The sequence below is a fragment of the Melospiza georgiana genome, chromosome 16, assembly GCF_028018845.1.
Source record: "Melospiza georgiana isolate bMelGeo1 chromosome 16, bMelGeo1.pri, whole genome shotgun sequence".
In the NCBI taxonomy this organism is placed as follows: Eukaryota; Metazoa; Chordata; class Aves; order Passeriformes; family Passerellidae; genus Melospiza; species Melospiza georgiana.
In genome coordinates, this window is record NC_080445.1 from 7377304 (window position 1) to 7404402 (window position 27099).

At 38.3% G+C, this 27099-nt stretch overlaps 1 protein-coding gene across 9 annotated transcripts; it reads right to left on the reverse strand.

Annotated features, from left to right (window-relative positions):
• Nucleotides 1-320: 320 nt before the first annotated feature.
• On the reverse strand, nucleotides 321-26396 carry VWA3A (von Willebrand factor A domain containing 3A). Of its 9 annotated transcripts, none has more exons than XM_058035478.1 (34): nucleotides 26337-26396; nucleotides 25197-25314; nucleotides 24489-24590; nucleotides 24316-24398; nucleotides 23297-23351; nucleotides 22456-22554; nucleotides 21288-21394; nucleotides 20896-21021; nucleotides 19636-19744; nucleotides 19218-19283; nucleotides 18633-18758; nucleotides 17744-17882; nucleotides 17551-17654; nucleotides 17218-17298; nucleotides 16120-16214; nucleotides 15053-15172; nucleotides 14166-14240; nucleotides 13344-13488; nucleotides 12158-12347; nucleotides 11661-11731; nucleotides 10530-10670; nucleotides 9035-9134; nucleotides 7930-8040; nucleotides 7484-7581; nucleotides 7182-7334; nucleotides 6566-6674; nucleotides 5748-5892; nucleotides 5120-5264; nucleotides 3918-4069; nucleotides 3523-3649; nucleotides 2884-2981; nucleotides 2463-2527; nucleotides 1488-1557; nucleotides 321-1216 (listed from the first exon to the last, which is right to left on the reverse strand). In XM_058035478.1, exons 3-34 carry the CDS (start codon nucleotides 24579-24581, stop codon nucleotides 1204-1206), a joined length of 3411 nt encoding a protein of 1136 aa, XP_057891461.1. In that variant the 5' UTR covers nucleotides 24582-24590; nucleotides 25197-25314; nucleotides 26337-26396; the 3' UTR covers nucleotides 321-1203. The 9 variants fall into 9 exon arrangements, with proteins under 9 accessions (XP_057891461.1, XP_057891463.1, XP_057891462.1 ...); XM_058035480.1 differs by having other exon boundaries at nucleotides 25197-25292; nucleotides 26337-26378; XM_058035479.1 differs by lacking the exon at nucleotides 26337-26396 and adding an exon at nucleotides 26253-26301.
• Nucleotides 26397-27099: the final 703 nt, after the last annotated feature.

Here is a 27099-nt window from a genome sequence, read left to right on the forward strand (position 1 = left end):
TACAATTAACATTTTTCATATAAAATCATCTCAGCAGTTACACACATCCACAAATAAAATCACAAAGTGATGCACAGCACAAAGCACCAGTTCAACTGCAGCATTCTAGGAAAGGCTGGCACTAACATGGAAGGCAGGAGTCACCTGGTTCAGAGCATAAAACATTAAATAGATACATTTATGATAGAAGAATTTTTAATCTTTATAGAGACAAAAGAGATAAAAGGGAAGAAAAGACACAATCTCCCATATCACAGCATAACCAGTGGCCCACAAGAGAAGCAAATGGCTCCTGAATAAATGAAGATCAAGTATCTTAATTCTGAAGTATGACTCTATTTTTATTATATTACATATATGAAACACCTGAGATGAATTTCTAACCCTCTAAAAGACAACCGTGAACATCTACAAAATACTAGTGAGCTGTCATTACATAAATCAGTAAAAAACAAACATATTTCACAAATCAACTGATACTGGCAAACATATTTCTAATCTTTCTAGACAGGAAATATATAAGAATAGAATTGCTCAAAAGATAGGCAGTGTCTGGTTATAAAAACACAACCAGGCTACATCAGCAACAGGGTATTATTTTCTTGCATGTCTCATCCAGATCTAAATTCTTCTTTACTGCCAACACAAAAAGTAAAGAGTCAAAATAATTATTAGCAAAACTTCTCTGTGTAAAAACATGAATTATAAGCTTTGTTTTCTGCACTAAGGTTATTTCTTGGACTTTCTATGCAAAACTGGCATAAAGAACTATTTTCCTAACATCACAGCCATCTGTTAGGGATAATAAGCATCAGTAAAGAATTTTCAAACAACAGACAAAAATGGCAATTTAGACATACCAGCAACTAACTGAAGAAATTATCAATACAATGCAGTAAAAGAGAAACAAAAGTTGTGATCCTGTATCACCACTGATACACACACTTTAAAAATTTCTATATTGAAAACTATCCTCTACTTCTATTTAAACTTTGTAGAGGTCGGGCTTGATTTACTTTGAATCCTGCAAAATCTGCAAGTGGAGTGAGTGCAGCACTTATCTGCAGCTTCCTGTCTTGCCAGCAGTTGTGACAACAAAGAAAAAAAATCATCTTTCTGCTTGCAGCTGGAAGGTGTGAGCACTCTTTGAAAAGAAGCAGGTGAATGCTACCATTCCAAACCTCTTCAGCATCTTTTCTTCATCTAAAATTTAATCCTACAAGTGAAGCACATGAATACTTTTAAAAATACAACTCAAAATATATTAAATGAATGGGCTCCAGGTCACCATTAACAAAACAGTAATGGAAAACCAATACAACTGAAACTAAAAGTAATAAAGTTTCCTTTCTTACATGTTTAATGGGGCTACAGTGCTATGCCCTTTCTGGGGGATTTTAACAGGAATGCCTTCCTGTACACTTCACCAGCAATAGTTTTCCTTGGAATGCTGAGATACAGAGACAGTTGTGGAACACCAGCATTACCTCTGCATGCCTGCAACAACTTCCTTGCTCCTGTAGAATGGTTTTACATCTGCTCCCTCTCCAAGCATCTCTGGGGAGGGACCAGCCCTTAAATGCTGAGTTCTGCAGGCTCAGACACACTCTGACACACTCACACACACCCACTCATGCACACCAGGTTCCACTCTCCATGAACCAGGCATTCTTAGCCAGCAGGGCAGACTGGATTTTTTTTATTCCTGTTTGAATGACTAGGAAAAATGTTTTTGAACCAAAATACAAACTACAGCTATAGAAACAAGGATTTAAAAACCCCAGTCTTGCTCTGTATCTGCCTCACCCAAGCCCTTGATGAATATCTTGGCAGGCCAACGTTCTCTAGTGCAACTCTGCAGTTGCCTGTGTCCATTGTTTTCCCTCAAACAGCTCTGTGACAAATGCTTCTGTCTGTTTAACCCTGAGAAAGTGCTTCCACCCAGCAATTTCTCTTTTCCTGTGGTTTTTACTTTGCCAATTGAAAGCAGCAGGTTGGCTCTGGGAGAGGTTCAGTTTGCCCAGCTGCCTCTCCCACCACTCTGTAGTGACAGTCCCATGTTTGCTGAGGATGTCTTTGTATTAATGGGGACATTTTCCAGTCAGCCTTGTTCATTTAACAGATAAATCATGCAGCCCATACAGCAATTGTTATTTCAGCCATTACACCTGGCTCTAACTCTCTAATGTGCTTAACTGCTTGCTAGACCATGAATAACTACAAATAACTTCAAATATACATCTGCCTTGCTCTTCTCACCCCCAACAGTTCTCTTTGAACTCTTCTTTGGTTACTTGGGGTTTTACTGTGGACTCTCTCAGCTAAGAACTAAAATCACTACAAATATTTCAAATTTTGAAAAACGTCACTGCTAGAAATGAATAAATTTAATAAAATATTACCCTCCTACTGAAATACACGAACTATACATCAACTATGATGTAAATGTGGTGACTGTTTACCTGAACACTTTTTTTGGAAGCCAGAGTTGTCTTTTTGGTTTGTGTTCCATTTTTCAAGCAATAATCTGTTTGAAAGAAAAACAAATCCCAAAGAATTCCATCAGTTTTTCACAGAGGCACAGAACACCTTGGAGTCTCTGCTTAGCCCTGTCCTTGGGTGACTTTTCAGGTATAATGCATTTGAAAGCTCTTTGCAGGAACTTTTGCCTACTATTCCCATTGAACTGGTGCTTTCTGGGTCTGGGTTGGCAGTTAGGAAGGGTAACAATGAAAAAATATAAATCTTCAATTTAATTGTCCTTCACTCTTATTCTAGACAATTCTCCAGGTCTATTTTTTTATAAAACAGACATTGGGAGTCAGATATTCTTGTCTTCATTCCATGAAATAATAAATACAAAGATTATTTATAAATACTCACTTCCAAGACTTTGCCTGCTTTAAGAAACTTCTAGCTTTTGCTACTTCTTGAGTAAGGTTCTTTAGATCATCTCCTTCAAAGTAAGGGAAAACTGGATTCTGAAAACACAATTAAAATGTTTTAACTTGCACCTATTTATTGTTTTCTGTTTCTGCACCTGAATAAACTGATCCTAAGCTCTAAATTTCCCTACTTGCAGAGAAGCTCTCAGTCTTACAAGGGGAGAGCAGAGCCAGCCTAGACTGAACCTGGCTCTGTGGCAATGCCTGAGGTCTCATGCTGGAGAATTAATGTGCTAAGCACTGTATAAGGATTTTACAGTTAAATGAAACACAAGATGGGAAGGATAAGAAGACAGTAAAAGCTGAAGTTAGCTTAAAAACCACATGCAGACAACACAATATATTTTTTTCTTCTCTTTCAAAACCTATATTGCACTTTGCATTCCTTTCATGGGCTTGGGCACCTCACCAAGGCAGCAGAAAGGCAAAAACAGATATTAAGATCTCTCTTTTTGGTTTTCCTATGAAATATCTTGGAAGTTTTGTATTTTTTTTCGTAATTGTTTGTCTTTTTTAAATTAAGTTTCTCTACTGATGAAGAACTAAGAAACAAAACAAACTGATTTACTGAACATACATCTTCATCATCCAGCCCCTCTGTCAATATTCTGTGTGCTGCTAATTGTCCATCTTCACCTCCAGAGCTGCAGTGGAAGCGCCCTCCTGTTTGGGAAGCAAGCTTCTTCAGGAATTCAACAGCTCCTCTGTTAGCACAAAGTAGAAAACTACTTAGGAAAATTATTTTCTGAAAGCAAGAGCAAAAAAATTTCTAAGAGCTTCTCAAAAATATAACATTAAAACAAATAGATTGGAGGACATGATTATAAATTCCTGTATGAAATGCAGGCCATGGGGCAGAACCTGTGCCAGAACAACCTTCCCCATTACCATCTTGCTAGCACAGACTTCTGACAATGAATAAAGTAGTCATTTTAACAGATTTTTGTTTTGTTCTTGCAAAGTATCATATACCTGTCTGCACAGCTAAAACAAATGGTGTGGATTTTAATATCTTGTTTCTTTATCAATCTTTCAATTTCTTTCAAAATCAGACTGCAACTGGTGTCTGGTTTTCCATCAGTCAATAGATACAATGCTTCTACACCTTGGAAACTGAGAGCCTTCTGAAAAGCAGAAAATAAGCTTAAATAATTGGTACATTTATATGAAATGTAAACAAAACCACCATTCCAATGATGTAAGATAGTTTATATTTGCCAATATATTTATTTTTGATCATTAACCAACTTAGTTTTGTCTTTTCATTTTCGCTTATTAGGGAAGGGGATCAAGGATATAAAATTTGAAAATTTAAGTTGATCATTTGTAGCATAGGACAACATATTTATAAGCAGGGCATTGCCAAAAATTGACTCATTGAAATAAGAAAGTTAACTGGTTTTGGACAACTACAGACAGAAGATTTTTACATCATATTTTATGGGAGTTAAAGTTGTTTAATGTCTGAAAAGCAGGCTCATTAAGACTTGAATGAATATTAGGAAAATTTGCTACACTAATTGACTCAGTGGACATCTCTGTAATATACACATCTTGCAGCTCTACTGGACTTCATTCATGATGAATGCCATAACATTTATTTAGAGATTGTGCAAGGTTGTCTGGAAGAAGAATAATTCATTAAAGGCAACGTTTCCTTTTGGATTCCATTTTTAAATCTCATAAAACTGAAAGTTCAGTTTTAAGTTATCATTACTAGTTGATTTCTACACTGAGGATTTTTATAGGAGAAAAGTTTCTTCACCTGTTACTGAAGTTCAAGAATTCTACTCAAAACCCATGAGATCCCAACAAACCCTGCTTATTTAAAACCCTGTTTGGGTCAGAGCAACATAGCACAGCCACAGCTGTACATAAACAGCAGTTTGAGCAACTGGCTATTTCCCCTCTCCAGTATACTTTGAACACAAATATTAAAAATACTATTGATACTGATATTTGACTTCTTTTTAAAACTTAGTATGAGCAATTAATTTGAGTATCTATGAGCCCTGGGGCCAGACACAGTGACTTGATTTCTGAGGTGTTCAGTGATTTGCATATAAAGATATTGTACACTTTGACAGCATCATTTCCCCAGGATGTCACCAGTGAGGTTGGAATTGTTTTACCCCCACAGACAGGCTGTGCTCCCCAGGCTGTGGCACACCAACCTGCAAAGCTGCAAGGATGCAGGAGCTGCCATGAGCATGGCATGTGGCAGCCCACTGCACAGCATCATGGCAGCTTTCATCAGTTGCCTCTACAAGATGCTCTTTCCAACTCTCTGTATTTTCTGCAAATCTCAGCAGGTTAAACCTGAGGAGAAAGATGACCCACAACATTTAACCCTAACCAATACAATGAGTCACTTTGGTAAGACAGTTTTGAAATAAGTAAATACATTAAATTAAAAAAACCCCAAACACAAGCCCAACAGTAAAAAAACCCAAACCCAACCACACACCCTATCAAAGATCCTGGTGTTGGATTAAGCTCTTCAGCATTGGAAAAGTCAAAAAGCATATCTTACTTTCCATGAACAGAAAATCTGTGGGAATGCTGAGCCTAAAAGGGTAAACAGCATCAGCCCACAGCAGAGGCACAGATCTTAGAGAGTTTACAACTTAAAACTGGTAAAAGCAACAGAAAAAGCAGTTCTTGTCACATGCACATTATGCTCTAACATACAATAATTACTGAAATTGTGTTTCAGTGCTGTATCACTGTAATTATTAAGCAATCTGATTACATAATAACGAGTGCAGATTTCAGTCTTTATCAGTAATTCTGATTTCATACCTGACTTCATTTTTTCTCAGCTGTTCCCAGATAAGGGAGGTAAGTTCTTTTGTGACAGGTGGCAGGTATGGGCCCATGGAACCAGATGTATCAATCAAAACACAGACATTTGTTTCTACAATGGTACCAAACCATCTTCTGCTTCCTGGGCCACAACATTAAAACCAATTAAGAGTTATTACATAGGCTTGTTTTATAGAGCATAATGTAAATCTTCATTCTTTAGGGTAATTCTGGGCACATTTCTACATAATTAAGTCTAATCTATGTGGCAATTACGTACTTGAAAAGTTAACAATAGAAAAGTGTTTGGCCATTTCAAAACTAGCACTATCAAATATTAATTACTAGCTAATTGTAGCAACTTGCATTAAATAATTTGTGCTTTACAATCCAGTAAAAAATTAAACAATTTCCTGAGAAAGATCTTTATGAGCAATAGAGAGATCAAATCAGTCTTCACCAGTAGTGATGCTGAATTTCTAAGCAGGGCACATTCTAAGCAAAACATGCAGAAAAGCTAATTTTGCTTGTATATGTTACTGTAAATATTCTGTTGATAGGAAGCTTCTATTCTGTACTCACAAACACACAAAGACCAAAACCTAATAATTTGTCAGTAAGCAAGATGTTTATCAGTTGCACAGATGCTGAATTCTCTTGTATTGACAAAAGTAAGTTTTACCTTTCAATGAAATGCAAGACAGAGAATCTTTATTCCCACTGAAGGTTCAGAGCTACATTCAGATCCATCAGACAAGAACAGCAGACAAGAAGGGTTTGTAGATGTTTGACAGCAAACCAGAGGCACACAATACCTGAGAGGAGCCACTGCACTCTCTGGATGTAGCGCTGCAGCACCTTCTCCAGCTGCTCTCTGTAGCTTTCCAGCTCTCTGGGCTGAAACTGCAGATGTTTCACAACCCCCTGGAAAAATTCAGTTTGTACAAGAGCAGCTCACTTCAGGAAATCTGAGCTGAGCTGCTATATGTGCAATGCTGGCATTGGACATCAGGGAGATGTTTGTCTTTTTCTCTATGAAACATGGTAAAAAATCTGTGACTCTGTTGCTTGCACTTAATTTTCTATGCTTCTCTCCAGTCATTACACAAACTGAAACAATCAAGATCCAATTTTCCCCGTTTCAACTCACACATGATTTTGATAAATTTTACTTAAATTTTAAAAATTATTTTTCATACTGTATGAATGGAGGAGATGCTACACATTCTAAAGAACATGCAGTTTGGACTTCTAACATGCTAAATGGTTTTTTTTTGCAGTGAATAAAAGACCCTCTCTAGCTTGCTAGTGGAAGTATGATTTAGAAAGAACAGGGAAGAGTGGACAGAAGTCAGAAAAATCAATCAACATTCACTAAACAAATATAAAGCCTTTCAATAATGTAGGTACCTGACATCTGCAAAAACCTACATTGATTTCTGCACTGGGGAAGATAGAACAGTATTTTGCTGATACTTTCTTGTGCAGAGACTCCACAGTTGTCTTCTGGTGGGTACAGCTTGGACCAAACATCAGTCTGGGCAATTCCAGGTTAAGCTTTTTAATACTGTACTTGGTCAGCCACTTGTAAGACAAACAAATAGAGCAACTGATTGTTGGCAAATATCAGAACAGTTTAAGTAGTAACACATTGTACAGAATCACAGTTAACATTTACATTAATTCAGATGGATAGTTCCAAAATGGCAATTTATTAGTAAGGAGAAAAATACCTCTTTGCTTGAACAGATTTCCTCTTCCTCTGGCAATCTGACAGAGCAAACAGATTTTTTTACACACACTGCCTTGGGATATCTCTGATATATTGTACCTATTTAAGAAATGAACAAAGTATCTAAAAAATCACTTATTTAAAAAAATTGTCACCTTCAAAAAATTCCAAACCAAATCAACCATGGTCAAAGGGCTTTTCCTTGGAGCACCTTTGACGAAAAGATCCCAAGGGACTTCACAAAAGAAAAAAAACCCCAAAACCAGGCAAAAAGTTCCACCCACCTGCATCTAAAGTAAAAATCCTTACCACTGTTTGGTAAGTGAAACTCTCTCCCACTCACTGTTCAAGGCACCCTGGTTATCAGGCACTTACCATCCTGCCAGTTTTATAATAGAAGTGCTGATAAGAAAAGGGCTTCACCCATCCCATCCTGATAACACATACCCACATTTCTTCCTTCTTCAGTGTAAAATGCAGACACAGAAAGCTCTGGCTTCTTCCTGGGTTTGTGCTTTCCTTTATTCTCAGTCTGAGGCCATTCTTTTACTGTTTGTGCTACAAGTAAATAACAGATTAAAAACCTCATTAATTTAGCTCAGCTGGATAAAACTCTCACACAAGCAGAACCCAACCCTGTTCTTCTATTCATATATTCCTATTACCACAATTATATATCCTTCATTTTCTTTGATACTGATTAAAAATATTACAGCACTATTTCAGCAGCTTTCATAGAAATTGAACTTTTACAAATAAGAAATTGCCATGAGGAAGAATGTCACAGGAGTTAGTTTGAAAAAAACTGGAGGTTTGAACAAACATAATATTTGTTGGAGAAACCAGTTAACTTTGTACAGAGCACCTCAGATGCAAATATGAATCTAGATTTCTGAACATTGCTACATATCAACATCAGGAGATGTGAAGACTCAAATTTAATATAAAGAAAAATAAACTGCAAATCTTAGTGATGATACAAAGAAAAAACTCAGAAAAATAAAAAAGAAGAAATGGAGAAAAAATTAATTGGCCTTTAAGGGCCCAGCAGTAACTGGAATCAGTTTAAGAGCTTTCATATACCAGGAGCAGTTGGAAGAGTTAGCACTTCACACAACCCAACACTGCTGTTGTGCTTTTCCTTCATTACTAGATCACAAATAAATCAAGTGGAACAGCATATTTATTAAAATGGGATCTAACAGATTCAGTGGCAATGTATACACTGAACTAATAACATAATAAATGTCTGAACAGCTGAGCCTGATGGCATTTCCTGATAGAGGTCAGGTATTCAATCCCAGGACCTGGAAATCATTGCACAGCTGTGCAGAGTTCCTTCCTTGCACAGGGTAGCAGCAAATGAGGTAAATTACAGCTAAAACTCATCCCAAAGGAATTCCAAAACAAGCACGATGGTTCCTATAAATTTGATTAAAGATTACAATTCCAGATGTTTCTAAAATCTTAATTTACATCTCTAACTTAAATACTGCCTTTTAAGCAAAACCCAAAAGAAACTGAAGACAAGAAGCCCCTAATCCATTCAGACCTGGTGGAATTCCTGCTTTGGCACTAGGAGGACGCCATGCCACTGCTCTTACAGGAGTATTTCTCTCTGCACCATGGTTGTCTTTAACATCCTTAAGCACCTTTAATAACAAAAAAAAAAAAAGTAAAAAGTGCTTCAGGTGGATCATAACTGCATTATTCTAAGCTGGAACTATGCTACTTTATTATTTAATTCCTGCTTTACTCTGGCTTTGACAAATCCACAGAATGCCATGACAACATATTAATTTGCAGTTTCTTGCTGGGTTAAATAACTCTAATGGCTCTGTTTTCATTTTCTTGCCAATATCATCTGCTACCATAAACCTGAAGACTAACACCTACAGGGAGAGGAGTTTGGACCATGTTTGCCACCTGAAGGAGCAGCCTAGTGTGGTAATGGCCTTGCTTTCTAGAATATACAGCATTTAGTATCTTCCTCAGCATTTTAGTGACTATTGAAAATCTAGTGCTGACACCAGTAATTTCTCCTTTGGGCTTGGCTTATCCCTCTAGGGGCTGAGCAGCCTGCTAAACAGCACAAGCACTTGTTTAACCCTACTGTAGGACAAGACTTGCTGTGACACTGAGCCTTCAAGCAACTGACATCTAATTTAACATTCAGCTCTACTATAAATATCACCAAACATCTGTGGACAACCCCATACCCCTTTTCTACAAGTTTAATCCCTGCAAAACTATGTTCTCTTGTCATCTCTGAGTAATTAGTTTCTCCTGCAGTTGTGAAGAGGTGTTGAGAATATGTCACTTTTGATAAAACACCCTGGAAGTCCTACAAAGCCTTTGCAACATTCCCACACCTACATTCCCATTTCCTACATTCCCACACCTACAAAGCCATTCCCATTGCAAAGATGAGAACTGAAAGTTCCAGCAGACACTGGCCCTTTATGCATATTCCAGATGTGCACACCTACTCAAAACAGTCAAAATTAACAAACACCAGCAAAATTCCAGGGGATTCAGTTGTGCAGCTCCACAGAAATGAGCACAGCAGGCAGGAAACAAATCCTGAATCCTGTTTTTGTTTTATGCTGGCTCTCTGTGAGGTCAAAGCCATGCTACTGAGCTGCAGCTGTCTCATCTGTAAATGAGCAGAACATCATAATATTCAGTACCCTCTAGAAAGACTTGCAAAATAGATGTAATTTGGTAAAGCACATTTCTGCTTTGCCTTTGTTTCCATTAAACATTAATTTTTAAGGTCAGAGGAAAGATTATTTAGACACCTTTTGACACTACAGTGTCATTATTCCATTATAATTAATTACTTAGAATGATGCACTTTTTGGTATATGGAGCATTTTGAATGCAAACAAATTCAAAGTACTATCTCAGTGCTGCTCTTATTTCTTCAAATTTTCAGCTGAGCATTTCTCTCACAAAGACCAACATCCAATAGCTGGGTAGGATCTTTAAATAACACACAGCATATTAAAAGTGGGACAATTTCAAACCATTCCATCCAGACTCACAGCTGTGGCTTTAGGAGATGGCACCTTCTGTGGGTTTTTTTTCTCATTCCTCATAAGCACATCTGAGTCTCCCTCTGCTGTGAGGGGTTTCACAGACTGATTTCCTGAGCGTTGCTTAAGGGACTGCACCAGGAATGCACACTGAAATGGAAATCCACATTGCTTAGTAATTCACATACATGGAATTTAAGGAAATAACATTTCAAAGATAGGTATTTTGTATTTACTACTATAATAATAAATAATATTCCTATCTGACAATGCTTAACACCTCTAACTGAGCAGAAACCCCTTTGTGCTGTGCTTGCCCAAACACTCTGTATGGAAACCCTTCCTGCTCTGGGCAAACAGACTAAACCAAAAGGCAGCAGTGCACATGAACCAAGGCTAGAACAAAGTGGAAGATGGTGAACTAACTATCTGCAACTGTTACATGATAACAAAGTGTTTATAGGTGTCATTGAATAGCCACCAGCTCTTCTTTTAAAAAATCCAACTTTTGTGACTCAGACTTGCATCCAACAGGATTCTCAGCCCTCTGGACAAGGCTCCTACTGCAGATCTCTTTCTATGCACACTTTTATAAGAAGCAGGCACCACACTGCCAGGCTGGCTACACTGCTGCAGTTATTCTGTTGGATAGCTTGGGAAAAAAGTCATGTACATGGAATATGATGAGATACAGTCTAGTTTACACCCTCAGTACACCTGAGAAAACAACTGGTTTAGAATTGACAAAGCCACTGTGCTAATGACAAGCCCCCCTATACTGGGACTTACAAGAATGTAATGTTATTTATTTGCATACAACATTTATAACTTTATTATAATGAAGAATTAATTTATTTGAAAATAATTCATCACAGGATTGGCAACAAAAAGGAGAATCACTTGAACTGTAAACTTGTATTTGGTATGGAATCATGGCTACTCCAACACCAGTCCCTGCAGTGCTATTGTGCAACTGCTTTCTAGTCCATGTTTACTCTGTGGTCATTAATCTCACACTCTAGAACATTCCTGCTCATCATAAAAGAATTTTGTCCAATCTCCTGAACTGTCAGCTGAACAAACACTGTTGAATTTTTTTAAGAAGAAACAAGTAATTTTAAAAGTTCTATGAATTCATACCTTTTGGGAGTAGTTCTTTGCTTTTTCCATTTCAGATATAATACTGGTAATATCATCACTTTCAAAAATACCTGATAATCAAATAGATGCTAATTAGCATGGGTTTCTTAAAGTGGACAAAACAAGTATTTTTTAAAATGTACAATTTGCACCATATGCTAAATACTAATGCAGAGAATCAAAAAACCTTTGTTTCCTGCAAGCCTGATCATCTGGACTTATCATATTAATGACTATATTTTAAAGCATCTTTAAAAAGGCTAACAGAAAATGGTGAATTCAAATGAAGGAACAAAAAAATTCCTTCATTAAGGCTGCATTATAATATTCTGCAAAGTGGCTGAAGGTCTCAATAACACTATGACCTGGGTTATATATCTCAGTGCTCTCAGCATATCATAAAAAAGTAAACTACTTGATTTGGGAGTAAAAAAGCATTAATGAATATTATTTCATTAATGAAAAAGAAGTATGTGCTGACTTTCCTTTGCTCATACCTGTTTCTCCAAACCAGTGAAACCTCCCACTGGCTGCCTGCACAATTTCTTTCAAAGCACTGGCAGTCTCCCTGGGGGTGGCATAGCGGGCTGGGATAATCTCAGTGCCCTCTGTTACACTGAACAGACAGACATGGAGCTGCAAATCCAAACCTCCACAAGCCTCAGCCACATAAGCACTGATTGTGTGCTGTAAAACAGACAGAAAGAAACATCAGGGGTGAGCCTCTACCTCAGACAAGCTTCCATCTGCTCCACTGGTTCCTGAGTGATGTCCCAGTGCTCCCAGTTGGAGCAGCTCAGAACAGGAACATGCCCTGAGTGATGCAGTGGCTCCTCAGCCCATGCAGACACACAACAATTGTCACTATTGCTGCTTCCAGGGACAACAGCTCCACTGCAGGCAGGGGCTGAGCTGGGGTGCATTTGGGAACCAAAGACAGATTGTGGACATCAGTGTAGCTGTGCACTGATGCAAAGTAGGGATGAAACTGTCCATTTGTCCCTCATTTTCTTGTCAGCCATATGGGCTTTAATAATTTCTTATCTGCCCAGAACTTCCAGAGGTTTGGTAACAAAAGGAGGAGACACCTCACTGCACACACATAAAAACTCAAGGCTGTGCACACAGCTTAGTGGCCATGGAGCACATTGACTACAAACATGGATCCAGGCAAGGGATTACTGGGATAAAAACAGCAGCTGTCTCTACACAGTGTGCTATGGAGCTCCACTGGAAAATATTTTTGAATAATTTTGTATTATTTGGATTGTATTGTATGTTTGAATAATTCTGTACATGAATTGTACAGAAATGGTAAATTACAAAAAATCAGTTTGCTCCAACTTAGAAATCTGAAGCAAAATGATGCCCAGAGCTGGAATGGGAAAGGAAACATAAAAGCATGTCTTGAATTTTCTATAAATAATTAATAATTGCTTCCTTCAACACATGATTAACAATTGCCTAACTAATATGACTAACATGACTAACATTGATTAACTAATAGAAATGGAAGTTTGGGATCCTGACAGTTGTGCTGCCTTAGGTATGTAAAGGGGGAATATTTTGTCAATGAACTGTGATTGGCTATAAGGGAAAAAGGCATGGGGAAAAAAGATAAAAATAAAGTTGATATTAGTTTTGATAGGAACTTAGAGAAAAGTTGCCTATGATGACACTCACTGTTTCCTGATCAGGTATTCCAGTAGTCAGCAGGTAGAGTCCCTGTGATTTGTGTTTATCTTTGTCTTTGAAGTCAACTTCCACAGCTCTTCTGAGGGCACTCATGAAATTTCTACTGCCCTTGCACTCCAAGCTCAACATCCACCTAAACCAAGATGTTTACAGTTCAAAGAATGAAGAAACAAAAGCTCCTGTTTCTGTTCAAAGCAATGAGGAGAACTAAGTGTCTTAAATAACACTGCACTGGAGTCTAAAATGTTTGAAAATGACAGAGAGCAAAACCTGATTATATAACAAATTATTTGTTCTGGTTTCTGTATTGCCAGCATAGCAAACTAGATTTTAAAGTAAGAGACAAAGCATAAAGAGGAAATAATTCTCTCCTCATTTCACATGGAAAAATATTAATGCAGTAGAACTTACAGAAACAGAAATGAAACCAGAGGTATAATGAGAACACAGAAGATGTGACTCCACAAACAGAAAGCAGGGATTTTTTCCAAAGCATGTGGGAAAAACCCCATTGTTTAGCTCTCACATCCCAACTGAACTTGAAACAGTTTTCAATTCTCCATGTAACCTCTTCACTCCTTATACAGACACTTCTGTATTTGTACATAGATATTATATATACATATGAAACATAAAGTCACCCCAAGCTTATTAACTTTTAAAATGCTATTTTCACAAGAAACTACTATGAACAATCACTGTAGAACATGGCAGCCTGTTTTTGTAACATGATAAACTTACACAAGTTTTTAGTTGTTCGCAATTTTTCCCTGTGAAATTCACATACACAAGATAATTATTTGATCCTACCTCCAAGCTTTTTCTAAGTTTTCTGGTTGGGAAGGACACAGTTCCTGCTGCCAAGGCACAATGTCACTCCCAAATCTTTCACAGAAAGATAACAGTAATTAATTTTCATATTATAGTTTAGAACAAGCAAAAAGATAAAATAAATTCACAGATGAAGAAAAATCTCATTTAGGGTATTACAGATATAAAACTGCCTGATGTCAACTATTCTCTATTGGAAACCATTTAATTATCCACATTTATCCATCACCCAAGGTTTATTTTCTTTCCTGAATAGGATCACAAATGAGCTGGGAAGAGCTCAGAGGAAGGGCTGTGAAGAAGGAACTCCAACCCTCAGCTGCTGCCTGTATCTCTCTTGTGGGATAAGGGCTCTGTTCTCACACCATGTCAGGAACTCCATGAGCTGCTGGTTCTTAGTGTTACCTGCCAGACACCTGCCCAGCAGCTGTGCCACATGTTTCTGCCTGCCAGTGCTGAGTACAGAATTTTACCACTATAATATATTAAACAGCATTGGAGTTACTGTAAAATTTAAAGGGTGCTCTCAGTTATGGCACCTGAGACATCAAGATCCTCTTCTGGTGTGATTCTGACAGGTGAGTTAATACTGTTATGAACAATATAGCAGGGTGAGTATTTGTTACAGGTATGAGGCAATCAGTTCCAGTGACCCTCACCCAAAAAAGTGATTTTTAATTACTAATCTGGTCTCCATATATCTGATTCATGCACTCACCCAATAAGGACCAATCAGTGCTAGTTTTGCAAATACTTCACTAAAAAACATTAAATACTAAAATATGCCTATTAGTAACTAATCTCTCATACTTCTTTCGTTGCAATGCACTACAGTTATTTTTAAAGACTCTTAAATAGTTACTTACGCTATAATATTGAAGCAATCCTTATTTGACATTTGTTCCTCAAGCAAAAGTCGCACACAGTGTTGGATATGAGAGATGTAGGCAGAGTTTGTCACTGAGATATCAACAAGTACAACCACCCTGTAGAAGAAAAATGCTATTCATTAAAAACAAGAAAAATGTCTTATTTAATTATGTATTCTTATCTTTAGTGCACTGTAACTTGCAAGGGAAAGTATCTTCTACCTATGGATCATGCTGTATACAGACTGAATCTATTTAATAAAAAATTCTGCAAAATACCAGGTGATATTTAAAAAATAAAAATAGCAACAGTAATGGAAACTTCTGTCTTTCCTAAACTATGGAATAATCAGGGTACTGGCTACTTGTTCAGGAGCCATTAATGCTCCTGGACCCCAAACAGCTCCTCCCCTTCTCTGTACTCGAGTATCTAAAACCCTCCTGCAATGTGTGGATGTTTGCCACATGGAGAGTTATTGGATATTTCACTCTCCTGTCCCAGGCAGCACTCCAGGAACATTAATGGAACAGTAATATGAACAGTAATATGGCATATTACTCCAAAGACAAATGGTGAAGGTTTCTCTCAGCTCATCAGTGCCAGAGTGGTTGCTCAGGTATGGACTGACTGATGCTATTGAGCACACTGCTGTTTAGAGGAAAGGGTTAATGAGGAGCTGCTCAGCATGGCCAGTTTTGAGGGTTGCTTGCAGAGACAATGCAGGATGTCTACAGTTAATGGACAAGGGATAATTTGGGAGCAGTAGTTTTGGAAAGACCCACAGGTGTGATGGACAGTCTGTGGGATGTGAGTTCCCAGCACAACAGAGTGGCCAGATGGGCTCATTCAATCCTTAACCAATGAGCAAGAAAATCTCTAGTAAGAGGGGCCTCAGCTACCTTCCTTTTGTCTGAAACTCCACATTCAAGGCTTGTAAACAGGAAAAAGAGAAAATGTGCAACTGAGGTTGGGTAAGGCCTCAGACAAGATGTAAATAAACACCTTCCTCAAACACATTAACACTTCAAGCCTCACAAAAAAACCTCCAAAATCAATACAATACCTTCTTTCACAAACACTTCCCCATATTCTTCTGCTAGCAACAGATAGCCAGTCAATTCGTTTCTCATAGATTCTTACCATTTTAGCAAGGACTTTCTATGCATAAATAAAGAAAATTTATGTTAAAAATAGAAAGTTCAAGTCTTTTACTGCCAAATGCTTAGGACAGAAATAACATAACAGCATAGTAATAAAAAAAAATTCATTCACTTAGATAGCAACATTTCCTTCTTAGTGCAGATAAGAAAACACAGTCCATGAGAAAAACATACAGTGATAAAAAAGCAACAAAGAATTTAAAGGTCTGTATCCCCACTTCACTTTTCCTCTTGCCACCATATTCCAAAACAGTGTTCAGGCATATCAAGAAAAGAAACAAAAGAACTTTAAAATTACAGTTTTTGTAAGCTTACCTTTTTTTCAATAGCAATTTTAGGCAGTGTTCATAACAAAACACATCATTTAACATAAAGACAATATCCTCAAACACATGTAATTTTTTAACAATAGCAATTTGATATTAAGGTAATTTGTCCAAACTTTATACACCATGACCTTTCCAAGTCTATGTAGGTGTTATTTGAGGGCATATCAAGCTAGAAAAGGACACTGAACTCACAAAGAAAACTACAATGTAGCATGCACAAATCTCCCAGTGAGCAAGAAGCCACAGAAGCTGCTTTTCATTTCAGCCACTTCACACCCTCCTTTTGGAATGGCTGTAGAGTTCCACAGACTTCACATCACTCCCACTTTAATGGATTATTTACCCTGCCTGGAAACATTCCCATAGTCCTTTGTCAGGACTGCCAGTGAAGTGGGAAAGAAAAAGGACTAAGAAAAAGACCAGTATATAGCAAACACCCCCAGACAGCTTCTCTTTCATCAAACCTGCCCCACTCTCTGATGATCTGCATTCTGACCAAGGAGGAAATCCTCAGCCATCACCTCTGCCTGTAACAATCCCAGTGGCTGCAGACATACATGGACAGCTGTCTGCACAGGAATCCCTGCAGCACTTAGCTAACAAGACAATTAATGAGGAATAATTAGATGGTGCTCTAGCCCTGACAAGGCCACATCATGTTAGACAACTCACCTGATAGTTGTACAGTACTGGCAGGTCAACATGGATATTTTTTACAGTTCCATCATACCACTCAAACTGCATCATCACTTTCTAGAAGGAGAAGTAGAGTTAACTGTGTACAGAACCCAACATAAGATTGACTAACATGGAATTTCTTCCTGGGTCATTCTTAAGAATGACATGAAATATTTGAGTTGAATCTATGACTCAAATGTCAGTCTTTAGAATTTCAGCTGATTTATACAGTACTGATTTAAATTAGAAAGATGTAGCAATAGAAAGAAAATAAATAGAAAGAAAAAAACCCCACAAACCCAGGGAAAAAAGTTCCTCCTCACTTGCCTCATGTAGAGTTGATGACACTGTTTTTTTAAGAATAGGTACAAAATCTTCCACAGGAGAGAAAGCATTGGGAGCCAGAACTTGATAAAGATCTAACTTTTTAGCTATAGGAAGAAAAAAATACATTAAATAAAACACACAGTGTGTCTTTAATTCATGTTTCATACCTGTTAAGCTTTTCTTTCTGTGCTACCTTTCAATCCATAGGTCTTTAACCAGTCTGCTGAGGTTTTGGCCAGGATGCCTGGTGTTTGAACAACTAATGGTGCTTTGTGCCTTGGAGGCTTTGGGAAGAAGCTAGAAGGTGCTGAACTTGCAAATGCTGTGGAAACCTAAAACAGATTTCAAGAAAAGCTCTTGAAAGTTTTAACATAATTTATTTTTACCCTCAATTCAAAATATCCAGCATGGAATCCTGGTGAACATAATTAAAACTGAAGTGCTGGGATTCCAACAAGCAAAACACTTTGAAAGTAGCTATCAGTGGTCCTCCTAAAAATGGGTTTTTACTGGGGATATAGAACCTTTTAAGTAATTCCAGAGTGACTTCTACTCCATAGGTAGTTCTACACAGTCCTTAGTAACTATGGGATTGGAAGAGAGAAAAAAAGTAATTATGTTCAGCATAGGAAGGATGAGGGGAAATATAATTAGGAATTTTATTCAAAAAAAATTCCTCCCAGACTTGTATAACAGTGCTACCAAGACAAGCCCTTGTAAGTTTGCAATGGATTTAAATGTCCAGCTAAATCACACAGGAGGAAGTATCTTTGCAGCAATTTAAAGGACAGCTGCAACTGCATTTATATGATCATGCACAGAGTTAGGCTGGTGCTCTTAAGATTCCCATTACAGGGATCACAGGACAATGTTCTATTAATGCATTTTGGAGAATATTTAGTAAAATGTCTCCTTTACCAATTTTATTATTAATTTGCTCTTAACAATGGATTTTCAATAGACAATACTCAAGGTTCACATATCAAAATACCTGATCAATCATACAATTTTTTTCATATTGTGGACACTTAATTTCTAAACCTAATTATTCAAAGTACACCTGAAAATAAAAATATACATACATCTACTCTTTTATTACCAAGCAAGCCACCAACTCTTCTTTGAAAACTCTGTTTGATGCTCTTGAGTAGGTCCTTAGCCTTCTGGGTTTCCTGAAGTAGCAGATGAAAATCACTGCTATCAAAATTCTGCAATTATAAAAACAAATGGGGAAAAATAAGTTAACTATTGTTCAAACACCAACTGAAAGCAGCTTTCTTACTTTACTTTGCAAACATCAATACAAGACTGCCTGGCATGGCAGAATTGAGTGTGAATGCATCTAATGCTCTGCATATAAATTAGTAATAATTTATAAACAAGATATTACTTTATTACTTTGAATCACTCTACAGTAAGCCACTGCTTTTATCAGCCTTAAGTCAGTAAACAATAACTGCAGGATTTATTGCACTTTTAGGGAATGTTTTCAGTTGCAGAAAGAATTAACCACAGGATTATTGAGCACATCCTCAGCATTTCTATGACAGAGACTTTCAGCACTAATTCTTATCATCAGCTTCTACCCAGGTGATAATTATTTTACCTTCTCAAAGTGAAGAATCAGCAAGAGAGAAAAATGCTTTGCCTCTCTCCCTGTCACCTACCTCTCCCTGGGAAGAGTAGCAATGATAACGGCCTCCTACAGCTTCTGCAAGGTTCTTTAGAACTGCCTACATATAAAAATAGGAAGAGAAACAGTTATCTTGATTTGATAGTCTCTTTTGATAATGTGGTTTGTTGTTATTTAGTTCTCAGTAGAGACAGAAAAAGAATATTTGAGATACGTGTAGTGAGAAAGCCAAAATAATTATGTTTCCTTCATTTGCTTACCAGTCTTATTTTAATATGGCTGAAAAACTGAGTAAAACAAGTTACAAGATGATGCTCCAAACATTTTTTTTCATATGTCCAAATATGCTCTGAAGAGAAAAGAACACTAATTCAAGAACTCTAGGTTAGCTTCCCCACAAGTTTATGAGAGAAGTTTATTTCAGGAAGTTCAGTATTAACACAATTACTTACAAGAGAAGCAGGGCTGCTGCAATCATATGTAACAGTGTGAATCTGCACTTTTCTCCCCAGTGTACACTGCTGTGCATAATCACATAATATTTCAAAAGACTGGTCAGGGCTGATTAAAAAAGAAAAGAAAAATATATTAACAATAGCAGTAATCAAATGGGGGGAAAAAAGGCCACACTGAAGAAGATATGGAAAAAAAACTGGGAAAGAAATAATAAATCATGGGAATTATTTAGGTATTTAGTGTTACCATGCTTTTGGGGAGATTTTCTCTCCTTCCTTCAACCATTACTGAGATGTCACTACTGGAGCTTGATTCTGTCATGAAAATCTGGATGATAACAAATCCACTGGGATTCTATTTCCATTCAGAACAGCTTGTGAATGAAATGTTTTCAAGCATTCCCTGCTAGCCCTGATAGCTGAAGATCAGGAGTTGTGCCTTTGGCCACTGTGACAGAAAACCTTTCAGCTCTGGTATGTAGGGATGTCCTGTTTCCAAAGGCACCAAAAAAAGTAAAACTTTGCTTTATGTTTAGAACTTAGTGTCCCACACAGCTGTCATTTCCTGAGCTCTGATGGCTACCAAAAACCTTTCCTTGCAGCTACACTTCTGTCAAGGACAGAAATTAGGGAATTTTTCACAAATGAACTTCTGGATTCTGTTCAGAGCAGATCTAAGCAAAACTTGGAACCTTGTAATCCACACTGTGTGTTCAATAAGTTATCTGAAATTACTCTAGGTATCAATCTTGTCAAGCTTACACCATCCCTTTTTGCACATTTAAAATAAAATACAATTAGTAAACTAGGAGTAAGGTAACACTCCTAGAATCCTTATTGTAGTCTTTTCCTTGTAAGCCCAACTCCAATATTGCAATTTTCAAATTATGACCAAACTGCCTTTGAATGCCTATAGCTATTTTCTAGCAAAATCTGTCTGATCCTCTAATCTTCCCAAAGATGTGGACTCTTTCAGTGACAGCTTTAATGACATTTAATTGGTGTAAAACTAGAGCTAGCAGGCTCTCAGTAGATTACTGTGATAAGTGATCTGCAAAGGAAATGCATACCTTCATAACAGAAATGAGATTTATTAATAGTAAAAAAGGGAAGAAATAAAGGAATTCAAAGGTATATACTAAAAATACATAATACATGGATCTTGAGTTTTCCATTTATTTTTGTATCAAGTTCAGTTTCCTGTCCCAATCCTGTATCCAGGTTAAATGTGGTTGTTAAGACAGAAAACGAACTTACCAGCTTCCTACAATAAGGACCAAGGAATTCAGGTCTCTCATTGCAAGGACATGCCTCAAGGCTTTCAGCAAATTGCAGCCTTGACCAGGCTCCAGCTCTTGCACCCACTGTCTTGCTTCATGTAGCCTGGGAAAGGGAAGACAAAAAGAATATTTAGGTGCTAAATAAGATAGATCACAAAGATTACTACAAACCAAGGAAGAGCTAAGATATTTTATATGTGAAAACCATCTTGAAACCACAGATCACATGTCAAATTCATTGCTTTTCTCCCCTCTTAAGATCACTGCAGGCACAGGATGAAAACCACTATTACCTAAATGAGATTGCTCAAATGAAATGGAGATCTTGTCTGAAACACCTTGACTTTTCAGAGAAATTAACTTACTTACACATGAACAGTGATGGTTTTTGGAGTCTCCCACAGTGGTGAAATTTCTGTACTGAATGAGAGGCAGTACAATTCCTTCTTATAACAAAGCTGCTCATCTATTAAGCCCTAATAAATAAAAAATTATGAATGCATTACTATCCATGCTGCTTCTGGCAGGGTTATTATGTAAAAGAATGAAAATAGTAATTTCCTAAAAATAGTTACAGCAATATTTTCAGCTACCACTAAAAAAGCTTCCAAGAAAAATTCATAGAGATTCAAATATTTGGTAAGGATAGAGACAAAACCTGCAAACTCATGGCATTCCAAATAATTTGTTAATGGGACAAGAGGCAGGGATATATATGTTACTGGTACCAGTTTTTCTCTTCAGCTGATGACCACATGAAACAGCAGTGATCTAGAATGCACAGTCACACACCATGCAATTTCTAAAAAGTGGTTACCTCACAATCATGGATAGGGCTAAACAATAGTTCACATATTCAAGCTAAGTAAACCAGACCGTGGAAACTGAGTTTTCTTGAAGGAGTTTTATTTGAAACACAAAAATAATATAAACTGATGGTAAATAATTCCTGTGGGAAACTGAATTGTACCAAGTGTCAAATATAGACACTAAACCAGCTACATTATATCCATACATATACAATCCTACATATTCCATCCTTACTGCAAAGGTTTTCTAAAAACAAAGAGCACAATAAAGGACAAGTTTCTTCTGAGAAGACAGAAAATGATTAATTCACCAAGGTTCTGACAAAAATTGTGAAGTGGGCCTTACTGTGACAAAAGTTAACTTAAAGGAAACTATATTTAATATAAATATTTCTATGTACAATTTGGTTCTACCTTTTACAGCTGCTTTTGTTCAGCAAGTTTATTCCACAGAGAATGCTGATAGAATTGAAAAACTAACAATAACATTTTTCTTAATTATATTTTGAAGTATACTGGATGTGTTTTGATTTGGATCTGTGTTGGACATTAACAAATACTACACTTTCAAAGACATTTGGAGCACACTTTTCTACAACAGAAAATTTCTATTCTGTTTTACATCAGGATTTTAAGCAGATTGTTTTCTATTTGGTTCCTGGCTTCTAGTTCCACAAAAGCTTGATTGGTATGTTAAAATAGACAACATTTGCTTTACTATTACTTACCAAAAGGTTCTTCTGAAAATCCAACAGTCTAGGTCCATAACTCAAATGAGACACATCAACCAAAAGTCCAACTTTAGTTCCTTTTATGACACCGAACACCTTTGAAAAGTCACTGTAAATATTATCTTATCTACAGTTTAATAATTTTACTGTTTATTCTGTACAACACCATTTTTAGATCAAGCATTAGGTATTTATTTTAATTTTAAACTTTTTAGCATAAAGATGACAAAGTCAAGGAGGAAAAGAAGAAGAGAGAAAAAGAGAGTCCTACTGGCTCCCAGTTAATCCTTACCAGGAATCACGTTACCTTCTTCCCAAGACAACTTATTAATTACTTGAGAGGATGAATAAAAAAAACTTTGTCCCCTTCAGGCTAAATCAAGCAACTTTGTGGAAACCAGATTTTGGAATGCTGCATCTTTTCCTATTCCCTTCAGGAGGGAGTTACATCTGAGCACTGGCACTGCCAGGCACAGTGTGAGGGAGCAGCTGTGCAAGGGTGGGCACAATGAGCTACAAGACAGCCCCACTCCAGGCAGAGGTTAAGCTCAACATTGTCTGCTCCCATTTAAATTGTGCTGAGAGGACCTGATGACTAAGACTGCAAAGAGAGGAAAAGAGTAAATCCAGAAAGCAGAAAACTGCATGCCAATGAAAGGTCAGGAAGAACAATCCACTGTCAACATCACTGCATATAATGTGGAACTTGTAGTAAATAAGGAAAATTTTAAAAAAAAGGCTTTCTGGAAGCCACTTTTCACTAGTATTCAAAAGTTAATTTAGTCTTTAATGCCATATGGAGTTTCATTCTAAAATTATACTGCAAAGCTCAGGTTACCTTTCTGCTGTCCTGCAGCAGCCACTGAATTCGGTGCTGATAGAGTTCAATCACTCTGACAAAAGGCAGAGCACACATTAACTACAGCATTCTCTCACATGGGTGTCAATGATAGAGTTCAATCACTCTGACAAAAGGCAGAGCACACATTAACTACAGCATTCTCTCACCTGGGTGTCAATGTAACAATCAACACCTGTCTTCATCACAGCCCCTTCTTACAGGTGCAAACTCTGTGAGAGACAGGTGTTCTAAAACATGTTAAATATGCCCTTACACAACTGGTCATTGCAGGGCTCACCACTTAAATACTTCTTTCCCTAAAGCAGAACAATTTCCAACAGTTTAATATTATAACCTGGGGTAAAAAAAAATGCTTCCTGTCCTCTAAAATTGTTTTACTTTAACCAATGGATTTTTAATTCCATGCACATAGTGTCTACAAGTTGGCAAACAGAAAGTTTAAGCCAACATTTTAAAGGGGCAAATGCATTTTGCTCTCTCAAAACAGAAAAGCTGCTTCTGTTTTATAAAGCCTGACACAGTGAGGTATGCTGAAATGGAAGCACTCATATCAATTGTGAAGATTATTTTACAGCTTATTGAACCTATAAATTAAATTATTTAAGTTTCTTGATTTTATAGATTTAAAATTCACTTTGAATACTTTCAATTTCCATGTCACATCTGCATCCATGGCTTGAAGCTAATCCAAGTTTCATGAGTATAACCCCCAGCGACACAGTGTTACATATGGAAACCTGAGCAGGCCCTGGCTGCCTTTCTAAAATGAGCAAACAGCTTCACATCAACACCTGGCTGATAAACATCTTCCATAAAAAACCCCAACCCTCAGCTGCAGTGACATACAATTATTCCTTAATCTCAGCAGGAAGGATTTAATGTTGAGATACTCTGAGGCGCCCAGAGACAACAAATTAAGATTTAAGGTAGTGTCTACAGTAATGGAGATACAGAATCAGTTACACATCAAAGCAGTAAAGAAGATGGATACTTACTCAGAAAGCCTGGATTCAAAATCAGCAACAGTCTCCTCTGTAAACTCCATCACTTCACCACCATTTCCTGAATTCCTGGAGCACTATGCATGGTTAACATCAGAGATGCACACAAGTTAAGACTGACTAGAGAAAAGGCAGTGTACTTACAAAATAATATTGTCTTAATTTACCAGATACTCTAATGTTAATTGCAAAGATTCCAAACTGTAGCTTTTCATCCATTCTTCTGTTGTTTGCACCTTTTGAGACTGTGTTTTCTTCATTTGTTCTCTCTACAGATGAAGTGAGAAAAAATTACATGCAGTATGAGAAATTAAATGTGCTGTTTAAATGTGACAAAAATCTAATCCTAAGAAGAGTGGCTGCTAGGCAGTGCATGTCCAAGAACATAATTTTATGTACTGGAATACTCTTCTGAATGTGGGATACAAAGGAAAAGAAACTTTCACAACACCCTCAGACTGTGAGCTAAAGGAAGGGATAAAAGAGCTTAGTTTAGAGCAGACAGGAATGAAGACAAGAAATAGGAGAGATTAGTAAAATAATTAGTGATTTACCAGAGAGGAATAAAAATAAGCATCTCCCAAAGATGACACAGAGTTTGAACTTGGCTTCTGCCTTTTGGAGGAAAAATGCAGTATCAACAGCTGATCTCATTTATTGTTTTATCCAATTTGTTGTCAGATTAATCTCTGCAGAAAAACTACATGCAGTTTCTTGCCATGAGTGATCACACCATCAAACTGTCTGTGTATATATGCAAATGCATGTAAGGAAGCATATTAGTTGCCTATCAGTTTATTTATTCCCCACTGGGAATTTATAATGGGTCTGCATTACTGTACCAGCTGCTCCATTTTGCAGGAAAACTTGCCTACCAGCACATCTTGTGTCTTGCTGCTATGTGTTCCCAGCAATGCATTATCTGGTCCTAGAGGAGGCACAGCAAAATCTTGCCCTGGTGGATGATCACCCTGTTGATGGAATTTTGTCAACCTACAAGACAATAATTTTATGAAAGCAATTCATTACCCATAAAATTCCTCTATTGTCATAAAGTAATTTCAAGTTTTTTTCTGTAGGAACTGCTCTTTGACAGTTGTTTAAGCATTAAGGTGATATATGATGTTTTGAAGGGATATAGTATATACTTTACATGAATTATAGTTTATTTTCTATCAACATATGAAGTCTCAACTAGATTTTGTAATGGTTTCCTCACCCAATTTTTTCCAAATATTGATTGTTGTCCAACAACCATGCCATTTTCCTGATGTGTGTATCCATTACATTAATAAATTTAGCCTTGTTAAAAATAAAAAGAAAGCATTAGAGCAAAAAAAAAAGTTAAAATCTTCAGGAATAAACACTATTAGAAACGTATTAATGTTGTCAGCAACTTCAATGACAATTTATATTGTATGTGGGACAACAGCAAACTAAAAAATAAAGAGAAGTTACAATTATCCATTTATAGAAAACACATTTAGGAACTATTCTGCAGAGCTGCTTGTCAATGGATTTTATGCAGTTAATTATATGCGCGCACAGCTGCTGGGACACCGGCTACAGAGCTCAACCAGAAAAGGAGATTAACCACAGCAAAGCCCAGCGCGGCGGCGGGAGCTGAGCCAGCCGGGCTGGCAGCGGGTGGGCGAGCTGCCCTCGGCTTTGGGCGCGGTACGAGTCAAGCAAAAACCATTAAATCCCGGTTTTCCCTTGGCTGGGCTCCACCGCCTCCCCCCGGCCCAGGCCACCCGGGCCCTGCGGCTCACAGCGGGTGTCAGCGCACCCCCAGCCTTCCCCGAGACCCCGCTCACCTCACGGGGGAGGAGCCCCGGGTCCCCGCGGTGTCCCGTGCCCGAGAGTCACCTCAGCCCACCGGGGAGAGACCCCTCGGCCCCTCCGACCCCGCACCGCCTGATGAGACTCACCTGACGGGGGAAAGGCTCTCCCGTGCCCGCCCTCCCCTCCCTGGCACCGCGCCCGTGACAGCGACTCCCCGAACCCCTCAGCACCTCCCGGCACTGCCCCGACCCTTCCCTCGTGCGGCACCGGGAGCGGAGGGGCCCAGCCCGGCCCCCACCCGCTGTTGCGGCGTTGCCGGTGGAGACGGAGCCGGCCCCGGTGCGCCGCTTCCCGCCGCCTGAGGGCGCCAGTGGGCGGGAGGCGAGGGGCCCCGCCGGGCGTGAGGGGACGCACCTGAGGGGACACACCTGGGGGGACACACCCCTGAGGGGGGACACCTGAGGGGGACACACCTGAGGGAGCACACACCTGAGGGGGGGACACACCTGAGAAAGCACACACCTGAGGGGGGACACACACACCTGAGAAAGCACACACCTGAGGGAGGACACACCTGAGTGGGGACACACACACCTGGGAGGGGACACACCTGAGGGAGGACACACCTGAGGGAGGACACACCTGAGAGAGCACACACCTGAGGGGAGACACCTGAGGGAGGACACACCTGAGAAAGCACACACCTGAGGGGGGACACACACACCTGAGAAAGCACACACCTGAGGGAGGACACACCTGAGTGGGGACACACACACCTGGGAGGGGACACACCTGAGGGAGGACACACCTGAGGGAGGACACACCTGAGAGAGCACACACCTGAGAGAGCACACACCTGAGGGAGGACACCTGTGCGTGGCAGGGTTGGTTCCAGTCAGTGCAGCCGGAGGCAGTCGCTTTAGTAGACAATTTATTTTGATAAACTTGCTCAATAACAAAAATACAAGTGAAGAAAATTATGTTCATTTTATA

Coding starts and splice junctions, on each gene's coding strand:
- VWA3A (XM_058035472.1), bottom strand. CDS start 25,605: ATGGATACACACATCAGGAAAATGGCATGGTTGTTGGACAACAATCAA. Junction 22,555..23,296: donor TGCTGCAGGACAGCAGAAAG/GTAACCTGAGCT, acceptor GACTTTTCAAAG/GTGTTCGGTGTCATAAAAGG. Junction 12,348..13,343: donor GAATACCTGATCAGGAAACA/GTGAGTGTCATC, acceptor TCTGTTTTACAG/CACACAATCAGTGCTTATGT.